Source organism: Gymnoscopelus microlampas (genome assembly GCF_963454915.1).
Source record: "Gymnoscopelus microlampas genome assembly, chromosome: 21".
Classification (NCBI taxonomy): Eukaryota; Metazoa; Chordata; class Actinopteri; order Myctophiformes; family Myctophidae; genus Gymnoscopelus; species Gymnoscopelus microlampas.
In genome coordinates, this window is record NC_139958.1 from 39,102,497 (window position 1) to 39,124,220 (window position 21,724).

At 41.8% G+C, this 21,724-nt stretch overlaps 2 protein-coding genes and 1 long non-coding RNA gene across 6 annotated transcripts in view; all 3 read left to right on the plus strand.

Moving 5' to 3' along the window:
• The first annotated feature begins 685 nt into the window (after nucleotides 1–685).
• Nucleotides 686–6,425, plus strand: LOC311037164 (uncharacterized protein). Its single transcript, XM_084046279.1, has 6 exons — nucleotides 686–769; nucleotides 2,954–3,054; nucleotides 3,313–3,355; nucleotides 4,444–4,541; nucleotides 5,451–5,505; nucleotides 6,338–6,425. The coding sequence occupies exons 1-6, from the start codon at nucleotides 712–714 to the stop codon at nucleotides 6,394–6,396; spliced, it is 414 nt and encodes a 137-aa protein (XP_083902405.1). The 5' UTR covers nucleotides 686–711; the 3' UTR covers nucleotides 6,397–6,425.
• Nucleotides 6,426–8,207: 1,782 nt separating this feature from the next.
• LOC311037128 lies at nucleotides 8,208–10,634 on the plus strand. The gene is made up of 3 exons (XR_014599928.1): nucleotides 8,208–8,343; nucleotides 9,846–9,947; nucleotides 10,443–10,634. It is a non-coding gene; the product is annotated as an uncharacterized lncRNA (long non-coding RNA).
• Nucleotides 10,635–12,938: 2,304 nt separating this feature from the next.
• LOC311037163 (uncharacterized protein) overlaps nucleotides 12,939–21,724 on the plus strand; it is a 37,521-nt gene continuing 28,735 nt past the window's right edge. The window contains exons 1-6 of one of the 4 annotated variants that reach the window (XM_084046276.1): nucleotides 12,946–13,019; nucleotides 13,591–13,609; nucleotides 14,019–14,125; nucleotides 14,499–14,633; nucleotides 16,765–16,875; nucleotides 17,924–18,486. In XM_084046276.1, the coding sequence (XP_083902402.1) occupies nucleotides 12,989–13,019; nucleotides 13,591–13,609; nucleotides 14,019–14,125; nucleotides 14,499–14,633; nucleotides 16,765–16,875; nucleotides 17,924–17,976 (456 nt within the window). In that variant the 5' untranslated portion in view covers nucleotides 12,946–12,988 and the 3' untranslated portion in view covers nucleotides 17,977–18,486. Of the gene's footprint in view, nucleotides 13,020–13,590; nucleotides 13,610–14,018; nucleotides 14,126–14,498; nucleotides 14,634–16,764; nucleotides 16,876–17,923; nucleotides 18,487–21,724 lie in introns of those variants that run through there. The other 3 variants (XM_084046278.1, XM_084046277.1, XM_084046275.1) reach the window with 3 other exon arrangements.

Genomic DNA, 21,724 nt, shown 5'->3' on the forward strand with positions numbered 1-21,724 from the left:
CAAACCATTGGGGGTCCCCATGGCTTCGTTATAAATATGGACTATATATGGTAGACTGTTTCACTGTTACATTATAAACATATATTTATAAAATATAAAACATTTAAGTACGGATGACCCCCCCCAAATGCACATAATGGACAATCTGGTTATTTATTTAATGCTTATCTATCCTAATGCCAACAGTGCTTTAAATCATTGTAGGACACATATCTGTAAATGTTAACTTTATGTTGTTTGTTTGTTCCAGAAATGTAGATATTCAATGCATCAGTTGTTTACAGTACGATGGCAGAATTGTGTCCTGGTCACTGGGTTGGGTTTATTCACAGCATTAATAAAGCCAGCCTCTGTTTTTATTCCACAGCCCTCAAGTGTTACTTTCTACATTGCAGTATTGATACATTTACTGAAGAAACGAATGTGAATACTTTTTCCACCACTGTCTCTCTGTTTTTTTCTTCTTTTTTTCTCAAATAAACTAAACTGAACACAATGCTTCACAAAAGCTCACCCCCAGGGCAGGCCCACTTCGTACAAAGGGCCCAATTGCCTTGCCGTCCCCTTTGTCTGCCCCACTTCCTTCTCCAATCCATGCCCCGCTATAGTCACGTGTTGCATTGTAATATGAGTCATGACACCAAACATCTGGGAGCCATTCCCATGTTTTCATACTGTAGTTGTAGTTGAACTTGAGCAGGGAAGTCCTACATGACTTTGAATGCATCCATGATTCAAGAACGACTATATCTTTCAACTTCTGCAGAAGGTAGAATGTCTTGATTAATCTGAACGTGAAGTTTACAATGTAAGTGTTATTACATTGTATGTGACTATGTATGCAATATGCTACTTACTGTATCAGTAATAGTAGTACTAAGATAACAGCTTTATTCTTTTAAAACCCACAGTTCATACTTACGGACCAGATGAACAGGTCTAATGGTATAGCATTCCATAATTCCATTTATGAAAGCTAATGTCAAAGAGTTTGAGGATGACAACGCCCTCAGACAAAATCACCCTGATGGAAGTGAACATGTTTTCTAAATGTGGATGTGAATTGTCCAGGCTCAAAGCAGGACATTAGACATGTTTTTTGAATGGTTTATGTGGTACAATAGTTTGTATAATATGACTGTATGAATGTATGGAATAGCAGGACATTACAAATGTTGTATGAATGGTTTATGTGGTACAATAGTTTGTATAATATGACTATGAATGTATGGAATACATAACTACTAGACAGTGGTTATATTGTGACAATTAACCCTGATATACTGTATAGAAGATGTGGTTAATATGATTTATAAGATAGTGGTTATTGTAACAACAACAAACAATATTTAGCAATTGTGATTTGTCTTGCTACAGATTTTGTTTTAAATACAGACCGGTCGGATGCATCTCATTCATCTCATAAACCTGTAGAGGGGTGGGAAATGATCGATTCTAGAACCATGCATGATTCTGCATCTGCATCGTGATATAATCGATTAGTGACGGAAAAAGTAGTCACATGTTTTACTTAAGTAAAAGTATCAATACTGCAATGTAGAAGTACTCTGTTAAAAGTAAAAGTCTGGAATTCAAAATTGACTTGAGTAAAAGTACAAAAGTATTGGTATCAAAATGTAGGCTACTTAAAGTGCCAAAAGTAAAGGTAGAGTACTAAAATGTTTGAAAATAGCAGATCTACAAGTTGTGGGCTTGTAGATCGGCTATTTTCAAATAGCCTATGTATGAAACAGGGCTAAAGTGGTTAATGTATGTTTTGTCATATCTGCAAAGTAACTAGTAACTAAAGTTTTCAAATAATTGTAGTTGGGTAAAAGTACAATATTTGCCTCTGAGATGTAGTGGAGTAGAAGTAAAAGTATAGACAATTGGAAGTAGCCTACTCCAGTAAAGTCAAAGTACCTCAAAATTGTACTTAAGTACAGTACTTCAGTAAATGTCCTTAGTTACTTTACACCACTGTCGATTATAGGCTTATTTTAGTTTAAGTTTATTGATTTAGTTTAAGTTTGTGATTGTTTTCTACAATAAACGCATTCATCTGCCTGTGTCATGATGCTGCTTTACATTCAAAAGGCTAGGATGTGTTGCCGTCCCTCTCAGTGTTGCAAGTTAGTGCGAGAGACACAAGCAACCAGGTCTATGAAAACAAGCCCACAATAAGTGACTATAGGCTACATGAGCACTTTAAACCTATACATTGGCCATTAGAAAATAGCCAATACAAGCTCACAACGCATCGTGGTGTGACGTGCTGCGAGCTTGTAGTTGTAGATCTGCTATTTTTTTTTTAAATCTTGAAGACAATGTGAATTTTTTTTGGTTTTTTTTTAAATTGCGGCCAAATACATATTCATTTGGGGGTCCTTGACATGAAAATGTGTGAGAAGCACTGATTTTAACAGCGTAACACAGCAAGCCCAAATAAACAACTACACAAGCCTAAAGTCGCTTATAATAAGTGGACATGGCAACATGTGGACTGAGCAACATGATCTCATTATAGATCTAGGGGACTGGTCTGACTAGTGGCTGATTAGTGGCTATAATCTGATAGTGGATACTAATGGTATATCATTAGTATCCACTGTCAGACCAGCCTGTTCTCATTTGTACAATGGATAGGCCTACTAATAGTATCAAATGAGAAGTGTACAAATGAAATACTTTTTCCAATTGACATCCATATATTGTTACACTTAAAGGCTTCTATTCCAATAATTATGAAACGGAATTGTCTTAAAGCACACAATAACCTTTTTTTAAGTACATGTCTATACTGAAAAGGAGATGATGTTCTGTACACCAGTTATATGCTCTATTTTTTTAACCTTTTAACAAAAAACTTTTTGTTTTAACCAAAAAATATCACTTACCCTACCCTTAATGTTTCTTTTTGTTTATATTTTATGATTTTTTTTTCACCTTCCAGCCCCCGCCACATGCTCCAGCCCCTCCTCCACCATGGTGGTGCATCACCCCACAGCATTCACAGCTCCTGCCTTTCCTCCTATGATGAGTGACGGCCCTCACGTAAGTGTTACAGAGGCCAGGTGTAACACTTCTGGCACTTCTGGCACTTTGTAAATCGCTCCAAAGAGTATTTGCTAAATGCTACAATTGTGATTGGATTATATACTGTACAGTAGGTTATTGTATTGGAATTTTTGGTCTTTCTGGAGGTTATTTTATGGGGATTCAGCAGAACTCTCTCTCTCTCTCTCTCTCTCTCTCTCTCTCTCTCTCTCTCTCTCTCTCTCTCTCTCTCTCTCTCTCTCTCTCTCTATACAGGGTCCCCAGGAGGTCTACCCCTCAACTGGAGCCCCTCCTCAAGGTAGGGCCTTACGGGAATAAAACAATATTCAAATTAGAAAATGTGCTCCTCGGAGCACAGGTCTCCGCCAGACGAGGTGGTAAACTGTTACTTCTGTCTTATACCTATTTATATTACATATTGTGATGTCACGCGAAGCTTGACCAATGTTTGGTGTTCACAGGACGGACACACACACACGCACACACACACACACACGGACAAACACACACACGGACCGAAGTGAAAACATACTCTCCACCATGCCTTCGGCCTGGTGGAGACAATGAAGGCATCCCTCCTACTAGGTTTTACCAGTAAACCCAAATCTCCCCTCCCAAAGCAAATGCCCTGTCAACCTATCAAAAAGCAGTGATGTAAATGATGATGCATTATGATGTAAATTGTGTTTTATATAGCACTTTTATCCAAAGCGCTTTACATAGATTGTGCATTAGGGCTACATTCACGCATTCACACACACATTCATAGACCGATGGCGGAGGAAACCGCTCAAGGACACTTCGACACTAACTCTAGGGGAGCCGGGGATCGTACTGGCCTCTCTACCCATGAGCCACTGCCGCATGTTTTATCCACAAGAGGCGATGCAAACTAAAAAACATCTTACATCTAAATAAATTGGTGAGAGTGGATGGACACTACAGCCAGTACAGCACATAAGCTTCTATGGGGACTTCGCTTCTCCCTCTATTCGCAGAAGTTAAAGCACTCCTGGCAGTGGCAGTGTGCTTTATCAAGGCAATTCATGGTGTCTTAATGCAGTCCTGATTGTCTACAGAATCCATGGATTTGATACATTCATAAGCCTATTGTTAACCATTCACATTTCGCACAAAGTGCTTCACATAGTGTTTTAAAAAAAAGACCGTGTACATGTCCTACATCATACTGAAACATCTACATTTCCATTCATAAGATGACTTTCCAATTGACGGCTTTTTGCCTTAATTTGTCCGTAAAGCACACGCTAACAAAAACATTATAATAGAGAAATACATATCTATTCTACAGAAGTGATCATATTCTCTGCATCAGCTATATACTAATACGACCCCCTCCTTCCCTCCCCTCCATTCACCTTCTAGCCCACACCACATGGTCCAGCCCCTCCCCGATGGCCCTGCCCTGCCCCACAGCATATGCAGCTCCTGCCGTTCCTCTTGTGACGCGTGACGGCACTCACGTAAGTGTTAAGGGCAAGCAGTGGCGTCAGTTCAGCAAAAGCTAAGGTATGGCAAGGTTAGGGTTGCCAACTCCCAGAGATTAAAATAAGGGACACCTAACCTGGGCGGGTCAAACCCCCCAAAACCCCCGAAATGCATAGAAAACGATGCATTATACCTATAACACAATACAAACACAATGGTCTTACACCTGCATTAGGCTACTATTCTTGATTTTAAAATAAATCTGGAGCCAATCGCACCTGCCATACCTGGCCATACCCAATTGACGCCCCTGAGGGCAAGGCCAAATAATGCTTGGAGAAACAAACGTCGGAACAATGCGTCGCACTAGATTTGAGCATTCATACTGACTGAGAGGAAGCCATACATGTCCAGGGGTTGGAAACATGGCCGGAAAGGGCAGTGGAGCAGGCCATGACACTGATCATGACAGACTCAGCGATATGACCGAATTACCACAAAACATAAACTAAGAATTGGATGTAGTCTCGTGCATCTTCCCAACCAATCAGAGTACACTGATGATGATGATGATGATGATGATGATGATGGTGGTATATGTACTTGTAACTTGGTGAAGTGGCTGAATATATTTATCTTTAACTGTGTATAGGGTGTTCCATTTGTATTCTATTTAAATGCTGGTTGCTTGTCCACAGATACTAATTATATTATTTAGCATGCAATTTAGACGAGACACGCTAGGTTTGATGTTTTACCTGCTATATTAACTTTGTAGCACTTCTGGCACTTTGTGGCTCCAAGTAAGAGTGTTTCCTTGATGCCACAATGGTAACAGGATTATTCTACTGTATTTTAACGGTCTGTAGGTTATTGTACTGGATTGAAGGTCTCTCTGGCGGTTAATGTACGGGGATTCAGCAGAACTCTCTCTCTCTGCACAGGGTCCACAGGAGGCGTACCCCTTAACTGGAGAGGTCCCAAAGGCCACTGATCAAGGTAGGACCTTACATAGTTAAAAAAAAAAAAAAATCCAACGACGACATGAGAATAATCAAATACCTCCATATATACCTTGTGTATAGCTCAATATGTCAGTCATGGGGTTGACCATGGGGACAAATGCATTCATTATATAAGCCCCTCCCACAAAGTCTGGAAGCCAATTATAGCCACACGTTACGAAATATCATAAAGCAGTATGACACTGACTTTTTGATGTGTTGTATGATCCACAGAGGACGATGCAAACTAAAAGCATGTTACATCTAATCTAGAATTCTCTCTCTCTCTCTCTGTCTCTCTCTCTCTCTCTCTCTCTCTCTCTCGCTCTCTCGCTCCTGAATTTGGCCTGAAAATGTGTAAAAAATGTTTTTGTTTAAAGTGTGTCGAATTGTGTTTTGGTTGGAAGCATCATGCACTCTGTCTATCTATTTATCTCTCTTTCTTTGTCTTCATCCCTCTCTTCCTCAAATGCCAAAGAAACAAGGTATCTGATTGATATTAAATGTTTGGTTTAAAAACACCTTTGCACTGATTTATGTTACAGTAAGACACACGCACGCACACGCACAAACATGTTTACTGTACATCCTATACAAGTATAGTAGATTTGTTTACTAGTGTATGACATTGACTGCACATACAGTAGTCATGTAGAACCACATTGAGCTCTCCATATAGATGGTTGTCTTGTATATTTTGTACAAATACAAGACATTTATTTGTTGTGGATAGATCACAATGCCTATGTGTTCAAAAACTGTGTGTGCCTCATGCATTGCATATTTGCTATGAATATGATCTCCTGTACCTTCCTGTCTTGGTACAGTGACGGGTGCTCTGACCGCAGCCTGTATGGTTACCTGTTTGGTTTGGTCTGTGCCATGATAGCAACCGCCCTGTTTGTCCGCGTGGCTAGTCCAGCCAGTAAGTATTTTACATGGATGTTATATTATGTATATAGGTTTAAAGTGGTTAAACTGAAGAGAAAAATATCATGTCCTCAGAAATACATTGTCTGTTTCATATTCTTTACTGCCACCCAGTGGCACAGAGGGAAATGCTGTTTTAGTCTAGAGTTCAGCTTCACTGGGTTCTGTGGTAGGATTATTTTCTTTTCTGAAGAATGAAAGCTATAACTCTGTCTATCTGTCTGTTTTTTTAGGCAGACAGACAGACAGACAGACAGACAGACAGACAGACAGACATGTTCATTAACTGAAATAAAAAATAAAAGCGAGGCTTTAAAAGATGTATGACTAACTGAAACGGTTTTGTGTGTTTACAACTAAAACTAACTACACTCATAGAGAAAACCTCCTTAATTTTAGTTTTTGTCTGAAATATTCAAAGATTGTCGATCTCTTACAACGATCTCTTACAATGTGTACAACAAGGTCAGGGAGGTTATTGTGGCCTCCTGGTGGCGCTATAATAGGCCAATGTTTAAAGGGTGCCATTTTTTCTTGGGCCTTGCACGACAATCGGACACTGCATTCATGGTTTGAGGCATTTTGTGCAAAAAAAATGTTTTGCTAAATTAGACCTGCTGGTGGCGCTATAACAGGCCAATGTTAAAAGGTTGCCATTAGTTCCCAACATAGTGTGAATGTGCGTGCAAAGTTTGACCGCAATCGGACGGTGCGTTCATGATTTGCGGAATTTTGTTCAAAACAAGCCACTACAGCAAACTTTAGATGTCAATCTTAGCCAATGAGGATGGAATATGAAAAATCAAACACATCCGTCTTGTTCACATGACTATGGAGAGCATGTGTACCGATTTGCGTGAAATTTGGATGAAATTGGAAGGAGTAATATAAAAAATGTGTTTTACATAAGTCGGCCTCCTGGTGGCGCTATAAAAGGCAGATGTGAAAAATGCAGGGCAAAGGTTTTTCCTTTACCTCTAGGGAGTGCGCATACAAAGTTTTACACAGATCGGTGCAGTTATAGGTAAAAACATGAATCGGTCTGTTATAGCACCACCATGACGCTGATTTGAACATTTTCAAGTGGCATTTATTCCTCGGCTTAGTGGAAATATGCGTTCAAAGTTTCATGGAAATTGCATGCTGTGTTCATGATTTCAGGCATTTTGTTGAAAACGGAGCACTCCTGCAAACTTTGGAAGCCATTTTGAGCCAATCAGGATGGAATATGAAAAATCTGAAAGACCCATTTCGTTTAATGACTGTAGAGATACTGTGTACCGATTTGCGAGATTTTTGGACCAAATCTGTAGGAGTACTGTCAAAAAATATGTTTTGCCCAAATCGGCCACCTGGTGGTGCTATAAAAGGCCCATGTGAAAGATTTGGGCCAGAAGTTCGCAATTGGCATCCAGGGAGTGCGTGTGCACAGTTTCGCTGCGATCAAGCCAACGGTGGCGGAGATTAGCTGGTCACAGACGGACACACACACACACACACACACACACACACACACACACACACACACACACACACACACACGGACGGACGGACGGAGGGTAAAACATACTCTCTCGCCATGCCTTTCGGCCTGGCGGAGACAATAAGCCTTACATTTAAAAAATATATTTGAACTAAGCTAGCAAAGCCGTTTTACAAACGAATCGTAACTAAACTGAAATGAAAAGCAAAAGGTGAAATAAAACTAATGAAAAAATGCAAAACTAGAATAACCTCTATGTTCTCCCCTTTCTGTCTCCCCCACCAGACATTTGTCGAGCGCCATCGCCGGAGAAATATGTCTTCTGGACCTGCATTATAATGTCAAATGTGACAAGCTTGGTTGGCATCATCGTTGGACTGTCATGCTGTCATTCTGCAGCGATGTTGTTATTTGTTTCTGGTGAGTCTTCACTAGGGTTGGGTTCTGGAACCGGAAGGAAACGGACCCATCATTGAGGAACCGGAATCGGTTTCATCTCATTTGGAACGGTTGGACGGACTTCTCGTCTGCTTTACTATTACAATACTGGCGGTTCTCAAACCTTTTGACCGCCATAACTCAGAGAGTTGGTTCCATTTGTACACTCTCAGAGTTACAGACCTGTAAGGGTCCATTTGGAATTTGGAATTAAAGGAAACCGTTAAGGAATCGGACCGTTAAGAGGGAGTGGTTAAGGAACCGGAATTATTAGTCTTCACTCTCTCACACACACACACACACACACACACACACACACACACACACACACACACACACACACACACACACACACACACACACACACACACAGTGATGCCCCATATGTTATAGTCTGGGTGATTGTGGGTGTGATGCTTTGCATTAACTCTTGCCCTATAGGGAAGCAGGGTGGGGCCTGATTGCTCATGGGAAAGCACCTGGGCCCGGTGCCTCCAGGAGGCTATAAAATCCCCGCCCTGGCCAGTCTCTGGAAGAGGTTGACAAAAGCAGACCTGTGTCCACCAGCTCCAACCCCCTATTCGCCATGCCGTTATTACTATGATTATGTTCTTTCTTTCCATTCACACACCTCGCACCACACCATGCTTCACACATCCACATATACACTACTGATTACTGACTCCACACTCCATAGGATCCTTATCATGTTTTGTTTATACCTCCTCAGTTCTTTATCATTAGTTCTTGTTTAATAAATATGTATTTGATTTATAACTCCATCCTGGTCTCCGTCCCAATGTTTGTCACGGCCTAGAGCCAAGCTGTGACAAACACACACACACACACACACACACACACACACACACACACACACACAGCAAAATTCCTGGTGAGTGTACAAAATGGACCCTTGATGGTCCAAAAAGGGACAATTGGACTCTCAGAGTTAAAGGTAGGGTAAGTGAATGTTTCTTTTTACCCCGTCTCCCTATCTCTCCAACGCTTTAGTAAACAGAATATGCATTTTCATGTTGGGATACCAATTTTATCGATTCGGGAGAGAGCTCATATAGGATATAGGATGAACAAATGAAATTAGAAGCGATGACATCATTGAAACTGCAAACCCTACAAAATTTAAGTTGAAAAATGGCTACTCTCTCCTGATTGTCTGAAAATAGCAACCAAGCTTTACTAAAGAGCTGGAGAGACAGGGAGACCCCCGTCACTGAACAAACACTATTGACACGACTATCAGAATATAGAGCTTTAACCTTTTATCTTTTTTAACCAAAATATATCACTTATCCTACCTCTTTTTCCCATTTCTATGCTGTCAGAGTTAATACTGAGTTTTTTTTGTTTTACAGTGTACACATTCTCTCTCACACATAAACGCGAACGCATGCACGCACGCACGCACACGCACACGCACACAATTAATAATAATCTTGTAACACCCGATCTCTCACCTTCCCCAGCGGTCTCTGGTGTGTTGGCCATGAGCAACTGTAGTGGGGACTTCACAGACCCTTCGGTCTACAGACTAGGCTGGTGTGCTGTGCTCGTGAGCTCAATTGCAGGTAAGAAAACCCATGGACACGCTGCTCTCAGTGGTGGACAGCAACAAAGTCCATTTACTTGTTTGAGGACGGTACTTAAAGCTGCACACTTCACATGTAACGTTCTTCTTCCGCCACGGATTTGAACCCGGTTTCCTGCGCAAGTCCTGATTTTTTTTTTTACCATTGAGCTAATAGAGCCTGCTTGCTTGCTCAGGGGGAATCTTTACCATCAGGTCAAAATTTGAGTCAGATCCTGTGTCTAGGTGAGACATGACCTTTGACACGATCTAAATGTCTCAATAGAAGAGACACGTTTTTATGGGTTCCTACAATTGTTTAAAATTATTTGAAAATATTACTATTTATTTAAAAACGTTTTCTCAAATATAATAAATGCCAATTTTCTTTTTCAAAAGAACATAATAGCCTACATAAAAAAATCTAAGAAATTCTATTTATAAAAACTTTTGCGTGCATTTATGACTGAACAAAATGGACTTCTGTCTGTTGCAGCTATCCTTTACCGTTGTGCCGACGAAAAGAAAGTGACTGTCCCAAGCTAGAGGGAGCCACCCAATACTTTCTTCTTTTAGGGTGAAGAGGACAGCGCTCCACATGAACTGATCCAGAAAGACTTCGACTTCCTGGGCTTTTAGAAGTCTTGTGACTCCATTAAGTCTCAATGATGTTTCTAGGCCTATTTATTGCTGCCCTCATTCTTTACTGATTTTGAGATGTCTACGGTGTGCTGTTCAAAATGTGAAAAATACGTCTCTGAAACGCTGTAGGAAAAAAACATAAAATGAGTTTGTGCAAAAACGTAGGCTATTTGTCACAATATAGGCCTAGTAATGACTGTCCCTTGGCTACAGAACACTATCTCGGTGTGCCTCTGTTAAGTGTCCTATGTGTATTTGTCCATGCCTGTATACTGTATAGTATATGGTTGTTTGTATAGTCTTTTGGATGTTTTGTCTCATATGGTGGACCACAATGGATACAAGATTTAATTGAATTCCCCATGCCACCACCAGTAGAGGTCAGCACTAAACCTCAAAAAGGAGAAATTGAGATGAGGAAATAAGCTCTCTCTCTCTGCAGTTCTACAAGCTCAAAATGCCTCGCGTTGCGTGGCGTTGTGAGTGTGTAGATCTTACATTATTTGACAATTTGGCCAATGTTTGACCAGTTTTTACAGTATAGTGTGTTGATTACTTTTATAGTGTGTTGATTACTTTTGATGCAGTAATGGTCTTTCTCTTTTCCTAGAGGTATTAAAAAGTCCCTAAATTGTCACTTCACTGTCATCTGGTGATCCCCCAGGGGGTCCTGACCCACAGGTTGAGAACCACTTCATTAAACCGCTTCCTAAATAAAACAAAAACTAAGCTATGATGACTAAAACTAAATATATTGCCAATTTCGTCAACAAATAAAAACTGGACTAAAATTTTTGTGTGGTTGCGCTCCGGTGTTGCGTTCTGAAAATAGCAGATCTACAAGCTTGTGAGCTTGTAGATCGGCTATTTTCAGCATGCAACCAAATGCAAAATAGGGCATTACGACGCCATCAAGGTATATTTTTGTTGATAAAATAAACTGTAGATTTAGTCGACTAAAACTAAAACATTTCATATGACTAAAATATGACTAAAACTAAATAAAAATGTTATTCAAAGGACTATGACAAAAACTAAATCAAACTTTGCTGTCAAAATTAACAGTGCATGTGCACCCTCTTCCTCTGTCTTTCACCCTTGCATGTACTTATTCCGCACGCCAGTTCGTGCCATTCCTTTTCCTATGAGCACAACTGACTGTGGGCGGGTCTTGTAATAAAAGCAAGGAAAAGCAGTTGTTCTCCGAGGAAAAGGAATGTAGCCCCTTGGTTCTGGAGAACCGCTGATCTGAGTGACTTAACACACTCCACAGATTTGTGGGATTTTTAGATAAATAGCCAGCAGGGTCAGCTCAGGGAGGCAGCCGTTCAAGGGCATTGGTTCTCAACCTTTTCAGGCCGCGACCCCTCCAAAATAATCAGTATGTGAACTGGGGACCCCCCACCCTAAAATGACAATAGCCTATATACCAGTAGCCGGGGGTACCAAATGTGTTCTTGCACACAGGAGGGAGGCAGGGAGTGAGGAGAGAGCATACACAAGGCGCACACACTTCAATCACTCACTGTAAGACACAAAAATAATGTTACACACACTGTGTTTCTTCACAATAAGAATAAGCATGCAAGCAAAGTATCAGGCGTTACAGTTAAAACCCCAGTACAGCCTACCACCGTGACCAACCACCACCTCGGGACTACAACTATGGCCCATCCGTACTACTGGCACGGCCGGAGTCAAATATACCTTATTACTACGCACAGAACAGCTGGTTTGTCGTACCACTTGTCGACAGGTGGGGAGAAAAACAACCTATCCCACTGCCTACAACCTATCTTGGTTGCCTGCAAGATCAATTTTTTCTCTAGCTAAATTTACAATAGAAGAAATAGGTGAAGTGCATACCATCAATGACAATTCTCCCACCTACGACCCAACACACCACCAGGCAAACAGAAGCCAAGCAGTCAACAACTCACGGCCGGGTGCGGCTCCTTTTTAATCACCCAGCCGACAGCGCAGCGCTCCGACGTTTCAATAGTAAACCCGAACCAAACCCGCACCCTAACCCTAACCGCACGCGGATGCCACATAGTCGGAGAAAAGGTCTGTCGGATTATCGCATGCCTCCCGCAGCCGAGTGTCTCAGCTGGCCTGCATAGGGGTGATTAGGGGGCGTTACATAACTAGGGAAAAGCTCAACCCAATACATTAGCGTTACAATTATCCCGTAGTAGTGAATGGTTCCTCAGCAGCTACATGTAACATACAGTACTACAACGTAGAGAGCGTGGTGCACCAGAAATTGTCCCATATTTTGGGGGGGCATTGTGTGTGCAGGAAGTCATGTCCATCCCACCCTTCCTGTTATTTAAAGACGTTGGTGTGTGTGTGAGTGAGCAGAGGCTGACAGGGAGACAGACTGACGGACGGACCAGCATGATTACTGAACCTTCAACTAGAACCATGGGTGAGTTGTACTGGTCTATACTGGTCATATACAGTATATATTGTTTCATACTGTAGGTTCATACTGGTCTGCACTGGTCTACACTGGTCTAAACCTATGGTTCTCACCTGGTGGGTTGTGGGGATATTGCAAGTTGGCCCCCAAATAATTTGCAAAACACTAAAACCATTTTGATACAGCTAAATAGGAATTTTAAGTATTTTATGTTAGTTGCAGTGTTCCAAGCTGGGGACACAATCGACTGACTGATTGCGTGTGCGTGTGCGTCTGCGTGCGTGAATGCAAGTTTAACTGAATGCTGGGAAGTACTGAGTAGCCTAACATTGTTGCAATGCAGAATACTGTACCATGCTGTACCACTGTGCCATTTATTTTCCACATTAGTGCAGTTTACAAATAACTGGTCGCAAACGAAAAATGCTTCTGAAATCAGGGAGTGCAGGTTAAAACATTGGCACATTCATGCGCAGTGGGTTTGTATTCTGACAGGGATTTTCCAAGAAATGGACTGTTTTAGTGCCAACTCTCTCTCTCTCTCTCTCTCTCTCTCTCTCTCTCTCTCTCTGTGCAGAGGGTGCAGAAGAAACAAGGTAAGGCCTAGGCACCTGTGTTGTAACGGTACAGTTGTATCTTCTTCTTCTTCTTCTTCCGGCTAATTCCCATCAGGGTTGCCACAGCAGATCATCTGTTTCCATCTGCTTCTGTTCTATGTATTTCCTCGGTCACTCCAGCCACCTGCATGTCCTATTCTTCAGCACCTTTCTCCCAATGTACCCCTCATCCCTCCTCTGCACATGTCCAAACCATCTCAACCTCACCGCTCTTGTTTTATCCCCAAACCTTCTAACCTGGGCTGATCCTCTAATGTAGTCATTTAATCAATTTAGCTATAGATCACAATGACTTCATGTGTTCAAAAACTGTGTGTGTGTGTGCCTCATGCATTTCACATTTGTTATTCCACCCTATCAACTGCACCTCTTCCTGTTTGGGGTGAAGTGACAGGTGCTCTCAGCGCTGGATGTACATATTCATGCTGCGTGGGGGTGTGGCCTGTGCCGTCATAGGAACCGGCCTGATTTTTGCCCCTGCTGTCAATATACTCTGTAAGTATTGTACACGCATGTATATAACCTGGTTAAGAGCCACCGTTCAGTTACATGATGCTATGAAGCAATAGGGCATAGCAGTGGCGGCCATTTTATAGTGCCACAGAGCCCATTCCCTTTTCCCATAGAGGTTTTCAAAAATATTTATAATAATTATTTTAAGCCCGGAACCAAGCCATCAAGGCTCCTGGTGAATCATGACCATAAAACAGTTGAATCAAATGTTTTATGGTCATGATTCACCAGGAGCCTGGATGTCCACTGCATATGCCCTATTGCACTGAGGAACGCATTGCATATATGTGACCCAGTCCAGTGCTTTGATCCTCATGTCGAACCTGGTCATTGTTCCCACTGTCTCCCCCACCAGCGACAGCATACAGCGACATCCTCATCTTCGTGTCCATTGCGGTAAGCGCCTTTGGCATCATCGCTGGCATGTCCTGCCGCCATTCCTGCAAGGGGAGAAACGTGTTAGCTGCAGGGACGTTGTTCATCGTTTCCAGTAAGTCTTCACGCGTACGCATTCACGGCAAAGTCCTCACTGAGATTGTACAAACGGACCATTGATGGTCTAGTCCATGGCCGTTGCAATCACCGTAGGCCATACATGGGCAACTGGCGGCCCGGGGGCCGCATGCGGCCCTCACCGTCACTTAATATGGCCCGCAGGTTAATATCGGCATACTGATTGATATATTATTGATTTCAGCTGTTCCAATTCCAAGTCATGCAATCATGACCCGCTTTAATTACTTCATCTGTGTATATTATTAGTTTAAAAAAATGTTTATGCCCAATGTATTTGTATTTGAGTTCATAAAGTTAACGTAAGTATAACTAAATACATTTGAAATTAAATAAAAATGTTACATTTCAGGATTCCAATTCAAAAATACCAAAAATAGCAGATCTACAAGCTCAAAACGTGTCATGACGCGTTTTGAGCTTGTAGATCAGCTATTTTTTGTACTTTTGTGTGACATACTAGAATGACGAAGTGCGGCATTCATTTATGAAAAAAGTTACAATATTTTTTGCCCGACATCAACAATATGCAACGTGGACCCCTGGAGTGAGTGTGGAAATATATTGGCCCTCTCCATCAAAATTGCCGATTAGGCTCTGTCTAATTATGTCTCATGTCCAAAAGACATTTGTGATATCTTGACCCATCAACTAATATTCACATTCTCAGCTGGCTATTTTTAAAGCATCCCAATGTGTTAGGTTTCTCCCCCTTTCTCTCTCTACAAAAGTGTACAGAGTTGAGAGACCTTTGCATGTTTCACTTGGTTGCGTCACAGTGACTCAACTCTAGCGAGCAACTACTGTAAAAGAGGCACTCCGTTTGTTTTCACAACCGCTCATCAAATAGGCATGACAGTGGCAACCTTTTATTTTATTTAATAGGATTAATGAAGGATTAAGTGCTTGACATGCCACCCCAATAGGCTATATGCACAGCAGCCATATTGGGAATGAATTGGGCCCCTTCCTTACTTCCTTCACAGGTGTTACCAATGATACTAATGAAGGCTCTGTTCCATTTAGTGTAGCACAGTGGTTCTCAAACGTTTTAATATCAAGGACCCCCATAACTCTGAGAGGGTACAAATGGAACCAAATGGACCCTCCCGGGTCCATTTGGTTCCATTTGTACACTCTCAGAGTTACACCCTCTCAAGGAACCATGAGGCTCCCTGGACCACACTTTGAGAACCTAATATTTCTAGTGAGCCAACATGCACAATATCAGCACCCTGACTCTGTTTGACCAGAATGGAACAGAGTCTTCATTAGTATCATTGGTAACACCTGTGAAGGAAGTCAGAAGAGGCCCAATTTTTCTCCAAAATGGCTGCTGTGCCTGTGCATAGAGCCTATTGTGAGTGAAACCTGAGGGTTGTGTTCAGACCGGATGGATTGAAAGGGGTTGAGCAGGGTGCTGTTGCTTACTTCATCATGCATGTGCAGGAGTGCGCTCTGTGTGCACCTGGGAGCGCGTCCGACACTTCTATTTCAACCTATAGCATTTGATTGAGTGGTAATCAAGAAATCATAAAATATGACAATGGATTAAGCGACCTACTAAATTAGTAATAGGCTTCACAGCAGCCATATTATCACTTGCTTCACAGGTGTTACCAATCGTACTAATGAAGGCTCATTTAGTCTAGCGCCGTGGTTTCCATGACCCCCATAACTCTGAGAGTGTGAGTTACACACCCGTAAGGGGCCATTTGGAAGCCCATGAGGGTCCCTGGACCCCAACTGTAGACCCACTGGTGTAACAGAGTGTTGCCAGTGGGCCAACATGCACAATATCAGCAACCCTGACTCTGTCTGACCAGAATGGAACAGAGCCTTCATTAGTATCATTGGTAACACCTGCGAATGTCTTACAATATGGCTGCTGTGCATAGAGCCTATTGCGCGCAGTGCTTTTTCATGGAAGATAGGGCCCTCAGAGTTAAATTAACACTGATGATTTTACTGTACGCACACGCACACGCACACGCACACGCACACACACACACACACACACACACACACACACACACACACACACACACACACGTGAACGTACACTATAAATAATAATCTTGTAAATCCCGATCTCTCATCTTTCTCAGCTGTATTACAGCTGGTGGCCATGAGCATCTATACCAATGATGATGGCTGCAGCTACTACCCTGTAGTCTGTGGACTAGGCTGGGTAGCTGTGCTCATGACCTTGCTTGCAGGTAAGGATGGAGAAAACCCATGGACACACACCTCTCCTAAAATGATCATCTGAACCAGGGCAGACATACATTGTTGTCCTTAAAGTGTATCTACATTATGCTGATTTGAGTTTCACTCTGCACTTTATGAGAGTAAAGCACATAATCAGCATATTGCGATAATAATGAAGTCAGGACAACCTAAATTAGACACAATACTATCATATGAAAGAGTCCTTTTAGAATGGTGGGCTATTTGAAGCCATATGCTGCCTGTTCATTACATTACATTACATTACATTACATTACGGTCATTTAGCAGACGCTTTTATCCAAAGCGACTTACAATAAGTGTATTCAACATACTGTAGGTAGGGAACGAAAACTACTAATCACCAGAAGTTTTAAGTACATTTCCTGCAAAAACAAGCAACCAAGAGTATACCTAGCGCTAAGGTAAAAGTGCAATATATCAGCTACCTACTTTCTTAAACAGATGAGACAAAAAATGGCAAAATCAAATGAGCACGAGCTAAAACAAATAAGTGTATCGACTAAACAAGATCCAATAAAACAATACAAAAATAAAACAAGAGTTCGTACAACTAGTTAACAACAAGTAGGCCAGGCAAAGAGGAAGGATAGTGTTTCCTGAAGAGGTGGGTTTTCAGCCTGCGGCGAAAGATGGGCAGTGACTCTGCTGTCCTGACATCAGTGGGAAGTTCATTCCACCACTGTGGGGCCAGAACAGAAAAAAGTCGTGACCGTGTCGATCGACCAGAAGGACCGTTGAGTGGCATGCAGTAGAACTCTTCAGCTATCCTTAAAGGAGTGGTTACCCCCCAAAAAAGGACCTCTTTTCTATCAATTACACACCCCATGAAGCATTTAATCCATGGAGATGTTTTTGTTTTTGTCACATTCCTAAGCCAATAATTGTAATATTATTATTATTTAAAGCTAGATTGTAAAAGTCACATGTTCTAAACTGTAAATAGAACATATTGAATATCACTTGTGCCCTTCTGTGCATCCATGACTGAACAACAGCACCTTCTGTCTGTTGCAGCTATCCTTTACAGTTGTTCCTACATAATAAAGAGAAGGACTGTCCGACGCTAGAGGGAGACAACCACCCAAGACTTTCTTCTTTTAGAATAAAGAGGACAGCACTCTACTGAAATGGTTACTGCATTAAGTCTCAAGGATATTTAAAGGCATATATTTGTTATGAACACAGACTGTAAAAAATATGGACGAAGGGAGCCATGACGTCACCCATTGGTTTACATGGCCACTATTTCAGCTAATTCAAATCCACCATCCTTGATTTCCGGTACCGAAAAGCAACCGGGAAACTAATGATATTGGGTGGAAGGGGAGAAGGGTCTTCACTCAGTAGAAACCAATCACAAGCCCCAAAAACATAACCCTGCTTTATCATCAATCTATCGATTTTAAAATTCATGGGAGCATACTTTACAAAAACACGTGCTGTGGGAAGAGGACCTATAGTGTTCTAAAAGTCTTTATGAAAAAGTTTACTAAGGTATTAAAAACAAGTGTGAAGTCGAGTCAAGTCATGATTGACTCCAATGTAATGGGAGTAAATAACTATCCCTTTGTTTCTTTTTGTTTCCTATACATTTTGTTTTTAATTATCATTTCAAAATATTTTCAAAACAATGCAATAAAAATAAACTTTTTTTCATGAATTTGAAACAAATTCAATGTTTTTTCAAAAGAATTTCATACGTACAAAATTTAAATCAAAGAAATTCCATAAATTAGAAAACAAACATTAGAGGCACTAGTTTGGGTCCCGGGGAGACTCTTTTGGGTCTCAAGCTAAAAGGTTTTGGAAACAGTGCTCTAGTCTAGGCCATTCATGAGAACTGCAGCATTTTCATGACTTTCGTATTGGCCTCAAGAGTGAATGCTTGCCCCCAATTAATAATTTTAACCTATTGTAATATTTACCTAACTTCACTGCCTTAATTTAGGATCATTTTTAAAATATGTTTAACATGTTGTCATGCTAATGTCACAGAGTCTTCAATACATTTTCTCTCCAAATGTCTGTTACTGTGATGGAATTAGTTTTATTTAATTCTCCATGCCACCAGCAGAGGTCAGCACTAAACCACTAAAGGCCACAACTATCCCATTATTCCCTAAACCTATAGTGCTTACATACTTACTGTTGGACAGCCTCAGTTTTACTGATAATCTAAAGAGAATTGTTGGGGAGAGCTTTTGTAATATTATTTGTGTCATAGGTGGGGAAAGGAAATCATTACTTACCTAGCAGAGGACAATAAACCACACTGTAGAAATGGTCCAAGGCCACCTGATTCGGATGCTATCAATGCATTGAATGGGAGATTATCACGTTCTATCAGACCATTGAATGGGCGAAGTAGGCGACCTACTAGCTACCCCGCGATTTGTCAGACCATTCATTGGGCGTAATCAGGAGCTACTGACCTACCGACGGAGATGACTTAAATACTTCAGTTTTGGTTGTTTTGGTTTCGGACCATGACGGAGGCGCGCAGTCTCAGGCGAGCTGGTGCGACGCTCGCCTGAGCCTACTCAGCGCCGTTGGAGTTATGTACCGATAGGCACAGAATCGTAAATATTGTTGTGGGGACTGCTCCGCCTCCGTCGGTAGGTCAGTAGCTCCTGATTACGCCCAATGAATGGTCTGACAAATCGCGGGGTAGCTAGTATAGACGGGGCCGAAAATGGAAAATTCTGTAACCATGTAGGCATTTTTGAGTAAAAGTTGGCATCCAGCATTTTTTCAAAGTTCAATGTGTCTCCAATAAGAATCCACCGGATGCCAGTGAAATAAGGGTCCCAGTTTTTTTTATTCCTCCGCCAAAGAAGATATGGTTTCACCACCACTTGTTTGTCTGAGCGTCTGTTTGTAAGCAGCATTACGGAAAAACTACTACGCCAACTTTTATGAAACTTGGTGGAATGGTGTAGCATGGGCTGATGATGAACCAAATTAACTTCCCTCGGCCATAAGGGGGCGGGGCAATGGGCGTGGTTAATCGCAAAAAGACACCCAACTCCCAAATGGCTTCACATAACGCCACAAAACTTTGTAGCAGGGATGGTCATCGCCTAAGAAAGAACGGATGCACTTTACACATCCACTGGCTAAAAGAGGGCACGGCAACCTAACAGAGCCCAGCACAGCCCATCAGAGCCCAGCCAGGGTTTGTGTCCACCGGCAATAGTTTTACATGAAAATGTCTAGGCTATAGTATAGTACTGCCCCGTACAACCTAACAGAGCCCAGCACAGCCCATCAGAGCCCATTATAGCCCATTATAGGCCACCAGAGCCCAGCAGTCCGGCACATTCCAGCACACAAAGTCCAGCCCACTGGGAGAATAGCCTAGGGTATGGGGGTAGTTAAATGACTGTAATAGGCTATACGGGGCTGGGTCCAGCTGGAATAGGCTAGACTAGAATGCTCTAGGTCTTAATAGACTCTAATATGCTCTATTAGGCTGTACTAGGCTCTTGTCAGCCCTTTAGCCCATTTGCACTTGAGATTAACCACTGTGTCCACGGGCAATAGTTTTACAAGGGTTTGTGTCCACCGGCAATAGTTTTACATGAACATTTCTAGGCTATTAGAGTCTAGTAAGGCCTAGAACATTCTAGTCTAGCCTATTCCAGCTGGACCCAGCACTGTATAGCCTATTACAGTCATTTAACTACGCCCATACCCTAAGCTATTCTCCCAGTGGGCTGGACTTTGTGTGCTGGAATGTGCCGGACTGCTTAGCTCTGGTGGGCTATAATGGGCTCTGGTGGGCTGTGCTGGGCTCTGTTAGGTTGTACGGGGCAGTACTATACTATAGCCTAAACATTTTCATGTAAAACTATTGCCGGTGGACACAAACCCATGTAAAACTATTGCCTGTGGACACAGTGGTTAATCTCAAGTGCAAAGGGGCTAGAGGGCTGACAAGAGCCGAGTACAGCCTAATATAGCCTATTAGAGTCTAGTAAGACCTAGAACATTCTAGTCTAGCCTATTCCATCTGGACCCAGCCCTGTATAGCCTATTACAGTCATTTAACTACCCCCATACCCTAGGCTATTCTCCCAGTGGGCTGGACTTTGTGTGCTGGAATGTGCCGGACTGCTGGGCTCTGGTGGGCTGTGCTGGGCTCCGTTAGGTTGTACGGGGCAGTACTATACTATAGCCTAAACATTTTCATGTAAAACTATTGCCGGTGGACACAAACCCATGTAAAACTATTGCCCGTGGACACAGTGGTTAATCTCAAGTGCAAAGTGCTACAGGGCTGACAAGAGCCTAGTACAGCCTAATAGAGCCTATTAGAGTCTAGTAAGACCTAGAACATTCTAGTCTAGCCTATTCCAGCTGGACCCAGCCCTGTATAGTAGGGATGGGTGTTGGCAACAATCTCACGATACGATACGTATCACGATACTTGGGTCACGATACGATTATATTGCGATACGTATCACGATACTTGGGTCGTATCACGATATTGCGATATATTGCGATATATTGCGATATATTGCGAAATATTGCGATATATTGCGATATATTGCGATATATACATATATCACAACTACATTATTGTTTATATATACACTACATATTGGGTAGCTGCAGATCTGTGATAGGTTCTTTGAATGTTTTTCATAAAACCTGTATCTGAAAAAGCAAAAAAAATAAATAAAAAAAATAAATAAAAAAAAATTCCAAAAACAAATCGCGATATTGATACTGGAGTATCGATACAGTATTGCAAAATAAAATATCGCGATATATCGTGATATCGATAATATTGCCCATCCCTACTGTATAGCC

Bases quoted from the DNA above. Each gene is read 5' to 3' on its own strand.
- LOC311037164 (XM_084046279.1), top strand. From the start codon at position 712: ATGACTTTGAATGCATCCATGATTCAAGAACGACTATATCTTTCAACT. The intron at 3,356-4,443 runs GTAGGGCCTTAC...TTCACCTTCTAG, and splicing joins AACTGGAGCCCCTCCTCAAG to CCCACACCACATGGTCCAGC. The intron at 4,542-5,450 runs GTAAGTGTTAAG...CTCTCTGCACAG, and splicing joins TGACGCGTGACGGCACTCAC to GGTCCACAGGAGGCGTACCC.